The 18,693-nt window shown below is 36.3% G+C and overlaps 1 protein-coding gene across 40 annotated transcripts in view; it reads left to right on the forward strand.

The window, feature by feature from the left end:
* Positions 1–18,693, forward strand: part of C2CD5 (C2 calcium dependent domain containing 5) — an 87,918-nt gene that overhangs the window by 6,755 nt on the left and 62,470 nt on the right. For 31 of the 40 annotated variants that reach the window (XM_060414186.1, XM_060414193.1, XM_060414187.1 and 28 more), the window contains exons 3-8: positions 5,053–5,139; positions 6,771–6,942; positions 8,485–8,580; positions 11,359–11,514; positions 13,003–13,201; positions 18,281–18,432. In XM_060414186.1, the coding sequence (XP_060270169.1) occupies positions 5,053–5,139; positions 6,771–6,942; positions 8,485–8,580; positions 11,359–11,514; positions 13,003–13,201; positions 18,281–18,432 (862 nt within the window). Of the gene's footprint in view, positions 1–5,052; positions 5,140–6,770; positions 6,943–8,484; positions 8,581–11,358; positions 11,515–13,002; positions 13,202–17,114; positions 17,240–18,280; positions 18,433–18,693 lie in introns of those variants that run through there. The other 9 variants (XM_012175207.4, XM_042247417.1, XM_042247423.1 and 6 more) reach the window with 2 other exon arrangements.

The raw sequence follows: 18,693 nt of genomic DNA on the forward strand, positions 1-18,693 counted from the left end.
ACCAGACTATTTGACTGACTACTCAGATATTGGTCCTGGTTGTATTGGTTGAGGGAATTTCTGCTGTGTATGATGTGAGGCTTTCAGGAAGCCAGTGAAGACCAAGTAGTACTTAAAGATGGTTATTAAATGAGAGTCTCCAGGATGAATGGGATGGCATTCTGTACAAGGGAAGTGTTAATCAAAATAAATCCCAGTATTAATGTGCATGTTACAAACTGTTCTGCGAAACTACATTATCATTTTGTGTTTGCCCAGGAGGCTTTGAAGGAACTGGGAGAGGAAAAGAAATAAATATTTAATGAGCATCTTCTACCAGACATTTTGCTAGGTCTCTACATGCATTATCCTGACTAATGCTTACAGCAACTCCTCTTTTCAGAGGAGGAAGCAGCTTTAAATAACAGGTTAAATAACTTTCTCAAGGTAATTTAGCTAATGAGTGGGGAAAGAGAATGCCTTTACCTTACCAGGGAATCTCGTTAAAATCCCTGATGTTCTGTAGCTAAATGGTGAGGCATTCATTTAATTGCTGAGTAATAAAATCTCCTTTGAATTAAATAAGACCAAATGAACTCTGATTCTTCTTTAGTAGGTGGGGAATCACCGCAATGTTGGCAGAGTACCCGCTCTAGCCTTTTTCTTCAAAAATCTTTTGTTCGTTTAGAGTAGTATGGGGACTATTAGATTTTTACATAGATGGAATGGGCAGTTGACCGTCCTCCCCCCCCCGCCAAACCCACCCCCCCCAAAAAAAAAGCACGTTATGGCACTATACTGTAGTGAGACAGAACTTAAGAGAGTGCAAAAATCATAACTTAGGGAATGATATGCTGGTTTTTGGCAGTTGAGCCAAAACCCTTGGGTACATTTGGCTTTTGAATGGTGTTGAATGGTATTATGAATCCTAATGATATTTTACTTCAGATAAAGTAGTTTTTAGGTAAATTAAAAAAGAAATATTTCTTTGGTATTTTGAATATTGAAATGAAATAAACGTTAGAGAAGTAGTAAGCATGCTTCTTCTGAGGGGTCTTTTTCCTCATTTCATTTCTTTTATATTTGTGATTTAAAAGTAAAAAGATAGTTACACAGTAATACAGTTGGCCCCTTCACGCCCCTGGGGTCTGCTTCCTTGGAATCAACCAATTGCAGGTAGAAAATATTTGGAAAAAAAAATTCCAGAAAGTTCCAAAAAGCAACACTTGAATTTTTTGTGTGTGGCAGCTATTTACATAGTATGGGCTTCCCAGGTGGCGTTAGCGGTAAAGAACCTACCTGCCATTGCAGGAGACATGAGACAAGGGTAGAATTGAATCCCTGGGTTGGGAAGATCCGCTGGAGAAGGGAATGGCAACCCAATAGTCTTGCCTTGAGAATCCCATGGACAGAGGAGCCTGGCGGGCTATAGTCCAGAGACTCACAGAGTCAGGACTGAAGTGAATTAGCATACATATATGTTATATTTACAGCTATTTACATAGCATTTTGGAGAAGGAAGTGGCAACCCACTCCAGTATTCTTGCCTGGAGAATTCCTTGGACAGAGGAGCCTGGTGGGCCACAGTCCATAGGGTCGCAAAGAGGACACGGCTGAAGTGACTTAGCACACAGCTTCAGCCGTGTCCTCTTTGCGACCCTCTGGACTAGAGATGATTTAAAGTGTACAGGAAATTATGCACAGATACTGTACCATTTTATATAAGGGACCTGAGCATCCACGGATTTGGATATCTGGGGGTTGGGCGAGGGGTAGGGAGGAGTCCTGGAACCAATACCTGGGGACTGAGAGACAACTGAGCATGAATAACTCCTGTAACAAAAGATCCAGATACTCAGAAGGAACCCTGAAAGCCCCGTACTTCTTACAGCACTGAACCGTGTCATCTGCTCCCTTATCAGTTCCTTCTTCAGAGATCATTGCTGTCTCTTTTTTGGCATGTATCTATCTACTCCTCCCTCTAAAAAAAAGCAACTTTTACATATCATGTTTCTTGTTTTTTTCAGTTATTATGCCATGGGCATACTCCCCTCACAGCATATATAGTCAACTCCGTTCTTTAGTAGGGGGTATGTGATTTAGTCCCTTTCTTGTTGTCACTAGGTTTTTGTGTATTTTTTGGAGGAGGAGCCACATGTGAAAGTACTTCTTTAGGATAAATTCCTGGAGGTGAATCCAGAGTTCTATAATTTGAATCTAAACAGAGTTTTTGCCATTTGAATTTAGTTTTATTTTTGATGTTTTTGACTTTTAAAATAGCCCATTTAAAAAATAGGTAACATACATGCATGTCAAAATTCAACAGGTACAAAATGAGTTGGCCTCTCGTTGCCTCTCCTTCAGCTGATCTGTTTTGTTCTGTTCAGCGGCCTCTGTTAACGTTTGCTGTGTGTCCTTCCAGAAATAATCTGTGCACATATAGGCATGTGTCATATGCCTTATGACATTTTGTCACTTTTTTCCTCCACAAAGAATGCCATACACATTGCCCTGTAGTAGAGATGTATCTTAGACACTGTTCCTTTTTTAAAAAAATTTTTAAATTCAGTTTATTTTGGCTGCACTGGGCTCTTTGGTTCAGCACACAGACTTCTCTGCTTGCAGCACACGGGCTTAGTTGTGGTATGTGGGATCTTAGTTCCCCGACCAGGGATCAAACCTGGGCCCTTAGACATTGTTCTGTACTAGTGTTTGGGGAACAGCTTCATTTTTCTCTTTAGCACTGCATCACGCAGCTTTCCCATACTTGATTTAGCCAGTTCCCAACTCATGGACATCTAGGTTACTTCCAATCATTTGCCACCATAATGCTGCTTGTATGTGTCCTTGTGCATCTCTGTATGAATTTAAAGGGTATGGGCATTTAACATTTTGATAAATGTAGTCAGATTGCACTTTGTGAAGATGGTTCAAAGCTGCACTTAGAGCAACAAGAGTATGAGTATGAAACTTTTCACTCACACTGTTTTTTCAGACTTTTTGACCTCTGCCAGCCTAAGTGGTCAACATGGTTTAGTTTGTTTTCATCTTTTGATACATTAAAAAGACATCTATGTTTCCGTTTCTTTGAATTTCCTATTTTCAGTTGGTTTATTGATCTTTTTCTTACTGCTTTGTAGGAACTTGTTAGAAATCAAGGAGATTAGCTGTTTGTGACATGTTTGGCAAACCCTTTTCCTCAGTTTCTTATTTATCATAGTCCTTACCATGGCTGATGGAGTAGGAAATGGCAACCCTCTTCAGTATTCTTGCCTGGAAAATTCCATGAACAGAGGAGCCTGGCTGGCTACAGTTCATGAGATCTCAAAGAGTGAGACACGACTGAGCAACTAAGCACACTCACCATGCAAGAACTTACTATTTTTGTGTACTTTCTTAAACTTTTTCTACCCTCTGACACAACTACCTAGGTACAAAATGGTAGTTCAAATTGTATGATAAAATGTACAGAAGATAATGACCATAGTTTTGGGTATTTTGCTTTTAGAATATTTTCTGGACTGATTAAACGTTAATGTCTGCCAGTATTGTAATACCAAAAGTAGGATTGTAAGTCAGGGAGGAAAGGAGATTTCATGGGTAATCTGACTGAACCAGCATTTTCTAAGTATCTACAATGTGCAAAATTCTTTACTGTGTATTGGGATAAACCTTTAGTGAATTTTGAGGGTGAGAGATACATACTGGTGAAAACTGATAGAATTGGGAAAGAGCTTGGCAAGATCAAATTTAGGAAAGATGAGACAGTCTAGGAAGTAGTTTCTTATCTGTTTTGCTCTTAAGCTTCCTGACCGCTTCTCAAGTCCAGTCTGAGGTTTCACAATCTCCATTCTTTGTTAGAAACGTCCCAGGGATTTAGCCTGCTTTCCATCTTCTTCATTTCCTTCTTATTTACTTTTTCTTTTTGATTTAGTGCCTGCCAAGACTGAGTGTGAAACCAGATAGACTCCCCATCCAACCCTTTTTATTGTCCCCTAATGTAGGAACATAAAACCCTTAATGACTATAGTTTATTGCTGATCACTGATGCTGGGAGGGATTGAGGCAGGAGGAAAAGGGGAGGACAGAGGATGAGATGGCTGGATGGCATCACGGACTCGATGCACATGAGTTTGGGTGAACTCCGGGAGTTAGTGATGGACAGGGAGGCCTGGTGTGCTGCAATTCATGGGGTCGCAAAGAGTGGGACACGGCTGAGCGACTGAACTGAATTGATGTATACATAAGTAAAGATGTTTAAAAATAACAAATATGAGGAAGTAAGAAAATAGAGGAGTGTATGTTACTAAGTTCTTGTAATAATAGTCTGTAGTTCTGGATTCCCTTGATGAGCTGGTAAGACAGCTGTCCTTTTTACCTTCTGATTTTGTTTTGCTGGTCCTCCACCCTTAAGAGGCTTCCCTGGTGGTGCAGAGGTTAAAGCGTCTGCCTGCAGTGTGGGAAACCTGGGTTCGATCCCTGGGTCGGGAAGATCCCCTGGAGAAGGAAATGGCAACCCACTCTAGTATTCTTGCCTGGAGAATCCCATGGATGGAGAATCTTGGTGGGCTACAGTCCACGGGTCGCAAAGAGTTGGACACGACTGAGTGACTTCACTTCCCCTTCCCACCCTTAAGACTTTGCTCTTTTGTTTAAGCTCCTGTTTAGTGAAGGCTGTGTTGAGTACTTCCTCCATACGGAGTTGGTGGTGGATTAGCCACTAAGTCATGTCCCACACTTGTGACCTCATGGACTGTAGCCCACCAGGCTCCTCTGCCCTTGGGGATTCTCCAGGCAAGAATACTGGAGTGGGTTGCCATGCCCTCCTCCAGGAGATCTTCCTGACCCAGGGATCGGCAGAGCTAGTCAAACAGAACAGTGGGCGAGCCCTTGTTCCCAGGTGTAATCTATCAATTTACCTAGGCCTATCCTGTTTTCTCCCCTTTCGTCTCAGGGATAGTTGTCTTTTTCCCTCCTGCGTGGTTAATCTTCCCATTGCTTAGCTGATGTTAAATTTTATTTTTAGTCACATTTTTGATCTTTATATTTGAATTGTTTCTTATTTGTTTTTAGGTAAAATTTGGTAATACCACCTTTAAAACAGATGTGTATCTCAAGTCCCTCAACCCTCAGTGGAACTCAGAGTGGTTTAAATTTGAGGTAAGTTTTTAAATGTCAGCATCTTTTGTGTGTGTATTTTTGGTATGACCCTTTTTTCTCCCCTCCCCAGGAATGATTGCACTACTTTTTATTCCAGGTATTGTAGTTTTTCTACACCAGCAAAATATTTCCTATGTGTGTGCTCAGTCACTCAGTTGTGTCTCTTTTCGGCCCCGTTGGCCTCTGCCCATGGGATTCTCCAGGCAAGAATACTGGAATGGGTTGCATCTCCCAGGGCATCTTCTCAACCCAGGGATCAAACCTGCATCTCCTGCATTGGCGGGCATATTCTTTATCACTAGTGCCAGCTGGGAAGCCCTAGGAATATTGAATTTTCCAAAAAATTATGTTACAGTTTAGAAAAATGGTGTATGAATAGGAGAGCCCAGGTTAAAAAGGTATTGTTATATTGTAATAATTGTAATAATTTTCCTCTGGATTTTAGCATATACCAAAAATCACTTACAAACTGTGTACAGATTAAAAGTTTTTGAATTTTGTAAAAATATATCATAAATATTACCATTTTAACCATTTTTAAGTGTACAATACAACAGCATTAATTGCATTTACCTGCATACAATGATATGCAAGCATCACCACTATTTCCCAAACTTTTTGGTCACTTCAGAGAAACTCCTCATTCAGCACCAACTCCCTGTGCCCTTCTCTCCCCTGCCCCTTGTAGCCTCTCATCTACTTTCTGTCTCTGAATTTGCCTGTGTAAGTATTTCATAAAAGTGGAATCATAAGTATTTGTCCTCTTGTGTGTGGCTTCTTTCACTTAACATGATGTTTTCATGGTTTATCTGTGTTGTGCAGTGTGTATCCAAATTTCATTTCTTTTTATGGCTGAATAATATTCCATCTTATAAACATACCATATTTTGTTTATTCTCATCTGTTGTTGAACACTTGGATTTGTTTCTGCCTTTCGGCTGTTGTGATTAATGCCACACCAGTGAACACTGGTATACAAGGATCTGTTTGAATCTTTGTTTTCAGTTCTTTTGGGTATATACCTAGAAGTGGAGTGTGAGTCATATGGTAATTTCTGTGTTTAGCTTTTTAAAGAACTGCCAAACTTTTCCACAGTGGTTGCACCATTTTGCATTCCCACCAGCATGTCTTGAGAGTTTCAGTTTTTCCATATTCTTGTCCATATTTATTTATTTTAAAAATGTAAGTCATCCTAATAGGATAATTTAATTGAAAATTATCCTATAAATTATATAAATTATTATATAATTTTAATGTGCATTTTTATTATGAATGAGGTGAGTTTGATTTCTTATGGCTAAGGCTCATTTGCATTCTTTTACTTTGAACTGTTTCATATTTTAACCACCAAAGGAAGATACTTAGATTTTGGAGGTAGACTTCACCAGACTTGATGACCATTTTAATACAAAGAATATAATGTGAGGTGGTATCTCACTGGTTTTCTTTTGCATTTCTCTGATGACTAGTCTCTCTACCTTTATTTACAGATAAATCTGTACGATTTATTTTTTCCCAGAGATAAGTAATCTTTTACATTATGCATACATTTATGGTAATGAAGATTTTTATTATAAGATTTTTATTATACTTTTATTATAAGATTTAACTTTTAAAGTATCCTTTTTTAGGTGGATGATGAAGATTTACAAGATGAACCTCTCCAGATCACAGTTCTTGACCATGATACGTACAGTGCAAATGATGCCATCGGTAAAGTATACATTGACATTGATCCTTTACTCTACAGTGAGGCTGCAACTGTCATCTCAGGATGGTTTCCAATTTATGATACCATTCACGGTAAGCAGTACATTTTAAGAAAATAAGTCACAATGTTTTTTTGAAAATTAATTCTTCAAAATTATTTTTGGGTGTGCCGGGTCTTTGTTGCTGCATGGGCTTTTCTCTGGTTGAGGTAAGCGAGGGCTTCTCTGTTGTTATGCAGCATGGGCTCCAGGTGCCTGGGCTTCAGTAGTTGTGGCTCGCGGGTTCCAGAGCTCGGGCTTAGCAGTTGTGGTGCATGGACTTGCCCTGGGTGTCATATGGGATCTTCCTGGGCCAGGGATTTGAACCCATGTCCCCTGTATTATCACTGGGCCACCAGGGAAGTCCTCACGGTCTTTTAATTTGTCTTAAAGACTTTTGTGCTAAACTTGTTTTTTTAAAAAATAGGGCTTTTGTTTTAATAGACATGTGGTAGTATGTATTGTTGGTAGAATTGTAACTTTTCTGACCATAATTTGGAATAATGCTTGCTGAATTTGTGCAATAATAAGCAAATACATCATTTAAAAATCATCTAATATTAGTACTCTGTTTCTAAAACATACTTTAAAATGAATGATTTTGAAACTTTTCTGCGTAAACATTCTTGAAAGGAATAAAAGTGTTCAAAGGCTTTTTGTTAACTAAAGTAAAGTTCTCAAAGTATGGTCTAGGAACATCTGTATGTCCCTAAGATACTTTCATAGGCCCTGCGAAGTGAGATAAGAACTGTTTTTGGCATGATACTTACATGTATGTCATTTGCCATTTTTAGCCTCATTTTCTTAAGAGGGTACAATGGAGCTTTCTAGAGGTATCTTATGATAATATCATGTTACCACACACTGAATGCAGAGCAGAAATGAGAATCTAAATATTTCATTAAGTTATGCACTATAGAGGTTCAAAAAAATGTAATGCCACTCTATCGTTAAACATTTTTTTGTTTTTCAAAATATAGTTATTTTTATAAAAATGTTTATTTTGTCATAAGTGGATTTCCTGTTAGTTTAAATGAAGTAATAAGTAAATATTTTTCTGAATTTTCAGTTTAAATTTGTAACATGTTAAATATTGAAGATAGGTTTTGACTCACATAGACAAAGACTCTTTGAGATCCTCAATAGTTTTTGAGATTAGAGGGGCCCAGTGATCAAAAAGTTGAGAACCACTAACCTAAAAATAATGTCATCTCTTTAAAAGGGCAGATGGACTCATAAGAAACTGGCAGATACTTCTGCCTACAGTCTTGCACTTTTCTGCCTATTTTACATTTTTGACCTGGCAATTCCATCGATAGTAGTTTATTGTAAGAAGGTAAGATATTTGATGAGATTTGTGTGTATTGTGACATTATTCATATTCTGTATTTTTACTGATATTTAAAATAGTAAAATAAGTTGGGAACAGTATTTACTTAAATAGAGCATCTATAGAATAAAAATAGGAAACAAGGTTAGCATTGCTATTATGACTGATACATTATTTTAAAATCATTAATTGGCATTTATTTGCTGATTATTTAATTATACTTTATCTTCTAAAGGTATAAACTTGATTTTCCTTTTGAAATTACAGGTATCCGTGGGGAAATCAACGTAGTTGTCAAAGTAGACCTCTTCAATGATTTAAATCGATTCAGGCAGTCATCATGTGGAGTCAAATTCTTCTGCAGTAAGTAAATATATTTTATTACTCATTTGACAGGAAATTTAATACATTTATTAATAAATATGAGAAATTTTGTTAATTTATACATATTTATATTAATAAATACAAAAAATGTATTAATAAATGTGTTAAATGTAAGAAAACAAATTAATATTTCAGAAGGCTAACAGAAAACCTGTTATACTTTGGTCTTAATGTCAAAGAGAAAATTGCTAGTTTTTCAGAACTAATTGCTGTAGCTCTGGAAACTTATTTTAAAGTAGATGATAGCCAATTTTTCACAAGTTCATAGAAAGTTTTTTCTAGAAAAGTCCAGTAGGGCATGTCTGTGCATGTAGTTGTCATGACGATGTCACTGTGGCCTGCAGGGAGGCTGCCTTTGGCTGTTCGCACTTCCCTGACTTCTCTAGTCTCTATGCCAGCCTCCGCCCAGGCCCACAGAGCGTGATTAGAGGGAATCACATTAATCACTGCTGGTTACAGTACTTAACACCATTAGAAAGAGTAACAGCTGAAGATTTTTGCATCTTTTTCCAAAGTTTTAAAGAAGAATCCATGTGTTAATGAGAGAATATTTACTTAAACCTTATGTTTAGTGATATTGGGTTTGAGGTGGAGAATTGATTGGTAAAGCACTACATAAGAAATATCTAAGAATGACTGGAAACAAGATTGAAGATAAAGGTGAAAAGTTTTTTCCTGCAATGCAACAAATTAATTCAGCCTTAGAGAAATTAGATATGGGAATGCAAAGTATGGTAGTATTTGGTACAGTCTTTACTCAAAATGCAATAATTAAGGGAATAAACCCAAACTGAAATATAGAGAATGAGCCCACAGTTCATCTAGGCTACATGTTGAAAGAAAATCAGTGTATTCTTAAACTGGGTGTGAGCCCATGTGTAATATAAAACATTGTGATATAAAACAGCTGATATACTGTATTTGAACGTAGCCTGCACTATCTTGACGTCAGCAGGTAATCAGTGGTCAGAGACAACACGAGGGGAGAGAACTTGTTGTACTTTCTCAATCAGTGAAGACAAATCCCATTAATATCTACATTTGGAAAACATATTTGATGAGGCTACATGTGTGGAATATTCAGACCTAATTCAAATAGGTTGTTCAAAATGAAACAATATAGATGTGGAACCATTTGTGGTGGATGGACAAGTATATCTTGCAGAAGTCTCACATGGCTTTAAAAAGCAGAATTATTATTTAAAAAGCATAATTATAGGACATTAACTTACAGAGAAGATTGCAAGCTACTCATCTAGTTTGAGTTTTACTCTTGTAAAATCTTAAAATAATTTTCACATATTTGTCTTATTCTATAAAAATTAATATTTTCTTGCCTAGTACTGGAGAAGGCGATGGCACCCCACTCCAGTACTCTTGCTTGGAAATTCCCATGGACAGAGGAGCCTGGTAGGCTGCAGTCCACGGGGTTGCAAAGAGTCGGACACGACTGAGTGACTTCACTTTCACTTTTCACTTTCATGCATTGGAGAAGGAAATGGCAACCCACTCCAGTGTTCTTGCCTGGAGAATCCCAGGGACAGGGGAGCCTGGTGGGCTGCCGTCTATGGGGTCACACAGAGTCGGACACGACTGAAGTGACTTAGCAGCAGCAGCAGCAGCAGCAGCCTAGTACATTTTTTTTCATAAATTAGAACAAGTTATTTTTGTCAAATGTGTAAAAGATCTGACTGTAATTAAGCTTTGAATAACTGTCACAAAAAAGAAAGATCCAGTGGCATTTTATGCTGGTATAGGATGCTGAAAGATAGGAGTGGAGTACCATGGTACTCTCCAGAACGACATGAGCATCTACAGGTATGGAACCCTGCAAATGCCATGAAATGTGGGGTTGCAATTAAGCAGTTCTGGGCAATTCATAGCCAGCCTGAACTAATAAGGTTGAAAACTCCTAAATAGTTAATTTCAAGGTACATGAATGGCTTGATACTAATGACTCCACTGCAAATGGCTCCATGTCAGTGTTGTTTGATTTTGAACAGCCCATGTGAATTAAGTGTAAATACACCACACGTGTAGCCTCATCAGGTTTGTTTCCCAGATGTTGATATTAATGGCATTTTTTTTAATTGGTTAAGAAAGTGTGAATTCTCGAATTCTCCCCTTTTTGATAAATCCAGGGAGCTTTGTTATTCTCAGTACTGAATGAGTCTGTTAAGTAGTGTAGTGGCTACTGAACCAGTTGGCCCTGGAGCCATGGATTATTAGGAACTACAAACCTGTAGGACTTCTCAGATTAAGTCAGAAAGGTAATGGTTTGATTTTTGAGCCTTCATCATGAGGTGTTCAGAACTTTTTAAAAGGGTTTCCAGTAATTAGAAGTTTTTGGTATTCATCATCTGCTTTCTGATTTTTTGTATAATACCTACTTAGCTCAGTTTAATTTTGACTTTTTAAATATTTTTTATTGAATACTGTTTAAGATGGTGTGAAGCTGTTTTCTATATTATAAAAATAAGGTTTTTATCTACTATGCCATTATATGAGAAAGGTGAGAAGCCTCATGAAAGAAAATGATTGTTTCTTTTTTTTTTTTTGATTGTTTCTAAGAATAATCATTAGAATCAATAGAAGAGACTGTTTGATTGGAAGTAGTATTATGATTACGCTGAGGTTATCACAGTAAAAGATGTTCTTGTAGTGTGTATCCATAAGGTAAGAACTAGTTGTGCATTTTTAAAGGGTTGAATTTAACTTTGTGATAAACGGAGCATAATGAATGATTTTCTTTAACAGCAACATCTATTCCAAAGTGCTATAGAGCTGTAATAATTCATGGATTTGTAGAAGAGCTTGTGGTCAATGAAGACCCGGAGTATCAGTGGATTGATCGAATTCGCACGCCAAGGGCGTCAAATGAGGCCAGACAGAGGCTCATTTCTTTAATGTCAGGTATTTGAGAAATAATAATGATAACATCATGGCTGATTGACTTAATCCTCCAAAATTCTTCACTTCCTTTTGACATGTTACTAAAACTTTACAATGAAGACTATGAATTGTAACTGTTTCCTTATCCTTGGCCCCATTCTGCTAAACACACGTGCATTATTGTCTTATAACAAGAAGAAATCTGAATCAGAAGCTTATGGTTCCTTTTTATCTAGGTGATGAAAGGAAATTGTGCTTATGAAGTGGAATAGTGGGAAGCAGTTTTCCTCCTTTGAGTGTTTATTTGTAGTCAGAGCTTAGGTGATCTCTCTGAGGCTTTTTGTTTGTGGGCTTGCTTAGTTACTTCAGTGTTGTCTGACTCTTTGCGAGCCCATGGACGGCAGCCCACCAGACTCCTCCCCACCAGACTCCTCTGTCCATGGCATTATCCTGGCAAGAATACTGGAGCGGGTTGCCATGCCCTCCTCCAGGGAATCTTCCAACCCAGGGATTGAACTGTCGTCTCCTGCGTAATAGATAATTTTTCTTGTCTGGTGGGCAGATTCTTTACTGCTGAGCCACCAGGAAAGCCCCTAGGCTTTTTGTTTAAATGTCTTTTCATAGTCCTTCTCTGACAATTTATACCTCCTTTAATCCCCTACTCCCCTGCCACTCTTACCCCATTAATTTATTTTTCTTTGAAGAACTTATTTCCATCTAAAGTTTGTTTTTATATGACTGCATATGCACACACACACGCACATACATTCATTCTCTCATATATATCAGATAATACATATATTTGTTATTAATAAACACAAATATGTTTATAATAAATTTGCATATTTAAATAGAAATAGATATATTTATAGTTATTAATTTATTAAGTATATTAACATGTACATATTTATAAATTTTTAATATAATTGATACAATTTTAAATATTTATAAATATTTAATGTTTGAATGCATATGCATATTATAGTTAATATGTTACTGTTAATATAATAATTTAATTATATGTTTTATTGTATTTAGTCTACATATTAAGAAATCATATATAATTTATTATATTTTTATATATTAGAGTATATTATGTGCTGTATATTCTATGTATTTTATTTATATTATATGTAATACTTGTTTACTTGTTTTTTATCTGTTTCTCCCCCTAGTATGTAAATGCCACTAGTTTTAGGGCTTTATCTTTCTTGTTCCCCTCTGTATCTCTAGCACAGAAGAAAAGAATGCCAGGCACACAGTATATGGTGAGAAATTATTTAGTAAATGAATGTACGAATGAGTGAACCTTACTTAGCACATCTGTAAAATGTAGCTAATAATATCTTACCTCCTTAACTATAGGAGTATGTATCAGGTAATCTTCTAGGTTACCTTCAAGTTCTCAAAATCTGTGATTTTCCTGTACTCTTTCAAATCACCACCATACCCAGCTTTGTGTTTTGAAACATACAGATAAAAAGCTGAATTTTCTTCCCTTTTTTGTAGGTGAACTGCAGAGGAAGATTGGCTTAAAAGTACTTGAAATGAGAGGAAATGCAGTTGTTGGGTACTTACAGTGTTTTGATCTGGAAGGCGAATCTGGGTTAGTGGTACGAGCCATAGGAACAGCGTGTACGCTGGATAAATTAAGTAGCCCAGCAGCATTCCTTCCTGCATGTAATTCCCCGTCCAAAGAAATGAAGGAGTAAGTATGAATTGATGAATTGTTCTTATGGAGCTTTTTATCTTTTGCTTACATATTTTCATTTGATTTGAAACATTTTAGTAGAGTTGTTCAAAATACAGTTTTTCCTGTGGCAATTTTACTTATCAGAGATGACTATCAAAATTTGAAACTTAGATCTTCCTAGTACTTTTTATACTGTCTTGTGAAATTCATATTAAGTAATGTATAATTAAACTTGTTCTACATCTTTAGGCCCTGTGTACCTAAAGCATAAAATGAACGTTTATGCATTGGGGGGAATTTTACTTGTTGTATGGGAAATGCTTAATACCTTATACCTTGTAATCCAATTATGCCTATTATTAGCAACATAGTATAGAAAGCAGGGAAGACTGACCTGTTCGGGAGTCTCAAACTTCAGTGTCTACAGAGGTCAAGCAATTTACATAAGTAAAATAATTGGGTATAATTAAATGGTGAATACTGGGACTGCATAGAGCAGATGTTGGCAAACTTCTATAAAAGACCAGATAGTAAATAGATAGTAAGTATTTCATGTACTGGACATATAGTTTTTATCTTTGTTTATTAAAAAAAATGAAAGGAATTTGGCAATTTTGACCTAAAGGAAGTTAGAGTCTCACATTAAAAAAAAAAACTCCATCTGATCCAACAAAACATTTCTGTTGGCTTGATTTGGCTTATGTGTCATCATTTGTGCTTAAGGCAGAGATTCTCAACGTGGTGGTGCTATCGAGAAGGAATACTTGAAATGAAAAGTTTCTGTTGTAATGTTTGGGGTAAAGTGGATGATTCTGTTGGAGACCAGAAATGCTGCCTGTTCTGCAGAGCAAGGGACAACTCTATACAACAAAGACTTGTTCTATACTAAAAATACTGATAGTATTTCCACTGAGAACCATTGCTCTGGAGATTCTTGTAGATCACAGGTCAAAAAACTTTTTGGTAAATGACCAGAATGGGAATAGCGAGGACTCAACTTTGCTGTTGTATGAAAGCAGCCGACAATAGTTTGCAAATGAATGGGTGTGTCTTTCGTTCCAATAAAACTTACTTATTTTGAAAATCGGATGGCAGGATGGATTTGGTCTGTACTGTGTAGTGTGCTGACCTCTGACTTTCATCATCAGGGAGTCAGAGTTCTGTAGTCAAAAAACCCAAAATGTTTCCTAGTTCAGCAGTAGAGAGGTTGCCTAGAAAGCAATCACAATGTTTTTTCAAATAGTCTTTATAAAGGTGAAGTTTTTCTCTTTGTCTCAACTCTTTTTAACTATTTCTTTCTGCTGACCTTTAGTTATTTGAATTAAATTTTAGTCACAAGAGGGAGGACAGTGTTGTGTATGCGACCTGATTTTATTTAGAAGTATTGATAAGTGTAATTGTTTTAAATAAATTGAGTGAATTTGCTTTATATTCCATTTAAAATATGTCTTAAAAAAGGTATAAACTACCTTGTTCTATAGATAAAGTCAGATGGCAGGTATAACCTTTTTGGGGATTGAGATTTTTTTCTCTTTCCATAGCAAATTTACTTGAAGACCTGGGTCCCTCCTCCTTCCGCCACCCTCCTGCTTTATCTGTACTGTCTGAACGGGCCTGGCCTTTGCAACTGTGATGTCTGAAGTTTTCCTCTTTTCACTAAATTACTTAGTGGAAAGAAAGCTGCAGTACCTGTTGTTGTCCTAAAATGATATGTGGGTAGTAGGGAACTACATTTTGCCTGCATTCAGGGAGAGTTCCATTTATGGTAAACCTGAGCTTGTCCAAGTTTTCTCTTTTTCTAATTTTGTTGCAGCCATTTGCCTTAAATTTTCAGATATCACACCATGAAGAATTTAAGTGGCTTCATTAAGATTTTCTGATGGCATCTTATTATTTAAGTCATGTTATTATTATTATTTTTTTTAAAAAAACACTTTCAACCAGCTTCTTTGTCTTTTTGATAAAGAATTAGTTTGGGTGCTAGTTTAAAACTGTTTTATGAGTCATCTGATTGTATTACTTTGCTATTTAATTTTAACTTTGTTGATTCTAGACAGGAATTTGATAAAGGTAATTTGGATTATGTTCTTGCCTGAATGGATTTAATGTTAAGAAATACCACTAACATATTCTTGTAAGGCAACCTTTCATATAAGACCAATAAGAATTAGGGCTCCAAGAATACATTATGGTGATGTTCCCTCCACTGTGCTTGGATTTTAATTCGATGTCATAATTTGAACATTTAATAGTGTTCATTTTATTTTGCTTTTATTAACCGTGTGTTCTACTCCGTCAGTTTGTTTTCATTTCAGATGTTTAGTACAGAGTATAAATCTCTTTGGTGTTTCCTAGTTGAACTATCTTAATTGTAGAAAGTGCATTTAAATATGATTTGTCAATTCCATGGTGCTGCTGCTGCTGCTAAGTCGCTTCAGTCATGTCCTTACTTTTTTAAAATTTTTTATTTTTCTTACTTTTTTTTAAAAAGTACTTTTTAGGAGCTTTTAATTATAGTTTCTCCTCTGTATGGCACTGATTCTTAGACTTTTTAACTCCATTAGTCTCTTGAACAGAGAAAGAAAAAAAATAAAACCTCACTTAGTTGCTTGTATAGAAATTGGTCACCCAGGAGATATTTGATTTTTATCCGTTAAACACTTAAACATTTAAGGTAGCAACAAAAACAGAAACATTTGTCCTACAGTTAAAGCAGTGATATTTTCAGAAAGTAGATGGTCTGTAAAGGACCACTGTTGCCAATTAATGAGAACTCATGTTTGAATCTTGACAAATTGTGATTGTTGGGAATGTTCACTGGGCAATGGAAAAGGAAGAAAGGCCAGGAAAAGTTGGGCTCTTAAACTACTATTAATTTGAATTCTAAAAAATGGGAGCATGAGAGCTTTTCAGAGTATAGTCACTTATTTGTTTCTCCCCATTGTCCATAAGGGAAGGAACTGCACAGTGAAATAATTGATTATATGAAGTCCAGGATTCTTAATTATATAATATGCCTTTTTTTTTCTTTTTGGCCATCCATTGAAACTGTGCTCTTTCACCTAAATTTCTTTGAAAATTTTAAATGTCATAGATGAATGTATATCTGTGTATCTGGTCCAAATATGTATCTTTACATGTACGTAGATGTGATCTATTGCAAGATATTAGTTGATATCCTACAAAGTTTCAATTCAGAATGTAGTTGAAATAAATTCTGTTTAAGTTTAAATAATATTTTCTGTTTGAAAGTTACAGAAGAGTCATTTATATTGTTTAATATTTTTATTTTTTTGAAAGCAGTGTTCCTTTGCTTTGTTTTGTTCTTGTTGTAACCTGGTTTTAAGGTAGATATTTGGTGTGCAGAAATATGGATGATTGGGTATACATATATATACATTCTATTCACTCATTTATCTTTATGCTGTCATTTTTCATATTTTTATGTACCCTAGTCTTTATATTCTAGACAGAAACAGTTCTGTTATTAAAGTTTCTTTATAGAAAAATATAATTATATTAGCAATTATTCATATCTCAGTTTCAAAGGTCATGTAAGAACTTCATATTTGACTTTTCAGTTTTATTTTCTTCCTGAAATACTGTTCAGTAAGCTCAGTGATGATCAAAATAATAACAGGCATTTTAAAGTAACTGAAAATCCAAATCACAGTCTTTTTCTTATTTAATTTCACTGACAGTTCTGCTTGCTGTTTTTCTATTCACAGTCATAATTTATTAATCTGATTCCTAACAAATTAATATCTAGCTCTTCTTTTTTATCTTAACTTATTTTGTGCATGCTAGGGATTAAAAAAATAATTCCTCTCCCTTAGCTAAAGCTCGTTTGAAACTGTTTTAACATAACTTTGCTATCTGTTGTATGTATTGTTTTCTTTTCTTCCACTTTGACCACAAACTCCCTCAGGTCTCCGCTGGTTCATCCTCCAAGCCATGGATGCCGCTCGACTCACAACAGCCCAATTCACACTGCTACTGGCTCACGACTTACTCAGAACTTCTCTGTGTCTGTTCCCACTCTCATCTATACTGGTACGAGACTGCTCAGACTCCAGAGCTGGGGAAGCAGGCCACGGGCAGAGTGGCTGCAGAGGGCAGGCAGGCAGGTAGCGTAGGCAGGCCCCGCTAGTCTTTGCTTCCTCCTTTTCTTACTCCTAGTCCAGCGGCAGTGAAGAATCCTGTATTTAGCCGCCGCAGAGGCTCTAACTACATGGAAGTGAAAGTGTTCTTCCAGCTTCCAAAGTCTCTTCCATAGATCCTCTAAGAACCCTATCTTGTGTGTGAGTGTGTGTGTGTATATATATATATATATACACACACACATATATATACACATACATATAGATACTGTGAGTTTTGGGAGAATCTTCCAGTATGTATTTTTGCTGTTATTTCTGCATTAGAAATAAAATAGATAATTGGAATCGAAATGAAATAGCTGCCAAAGCTTCCAATTTGCTTATTTTCTTTATGTACAAAGCTTGTTATAGTAGGGTCTGTTTCCTTCTGTGGAAGAGAGCTATTGGAAAACAGGTAAGCGACTCTTGTGCATAAAATGCGATGTCTCTGTGTAACTATATTCATTTTCCACTCTGCTGTGTTTTTAGCTGTGGCACTCTTGATGCTATAGGATAAGGAAACATGTTTTATTCCCAAGATATCTGTGTGTGCAAATATAAAAACTATTGTGAATATTTACACACACCATTTGCAGTCACCATTTTTTATTTTGTAACTTAAAAAAGCATTGTTTGTTTGAAAATATTTTTAATCATGTATTTATCCTTTTTGTTTATTTCTTCTTTTAATATTTTTTTACCCCTTGAGTCTGCCATTTCATGCTTTTTTGCTTTTTCCCTTGGCTTATTAACTGTTTCAATGCAGATAATTACTTATCTGGAGAATGTTGAATGGTTAAACAACAGTTGGATGCCTTTGGCCTCAGACCCAGCTCCACACTTAAGAAATGACTACTGGCCCTGCCCCAATCCTTTCCTGGTGTTTGGATCATGCTGCCTCTGTCAGGTCCTTTGGCACATGATTGCTTAATATTTCTCCACCTTCTTCTGGCAGGATTCCCTTCAATGAAGATCCCAATCCCAATACTCACTCATCAGGACCCTCAACCCCTCTGAAAAACCAAACTTATTCCTTTTCACCTTCCAAGTCCTACAGTCGACAGTCCTCTTCTTCTGACACAGATTTGAGTTTGACACCCAAAACTGGTAAGGCACTTCCACTCACCTTTTCTTTTTTTCTTTTATTTTCCAAATTTGTTTTTTGTTCCTTATTAGCTTTCCATCCAAGCCTTTCTTCCTGTTTTTGGCATTTAAGTTAAAAGCTAATGGAAATACTGATCATTTTCAGTGATTACAATTAAAATGTGAAAACTTTGTATAGTTCAGAAGTTATTTTGTTCAAAGCATGACATTTTGTTGATTTAATTATAGTTTAGATATGAAGTTGAGGATTTATTTTTGCATGTA

Source organism: Ovis aries, chromosome 3 (assembly GCF_016772045.2).
Source record: "Ovis aries strain OAR_USU_Benz2616 breed Rambouillet chromosome 3, ARS-UI_Ramb_v3.0, whole genome shotgun sequence".
Classification (NCBI taxonomy): domain Eukaryota; kingdom Metazoa; phylum Chordata; class Mammalia; order Artiodactyla; family Bovidae; genus Ovis; species Ovis aries.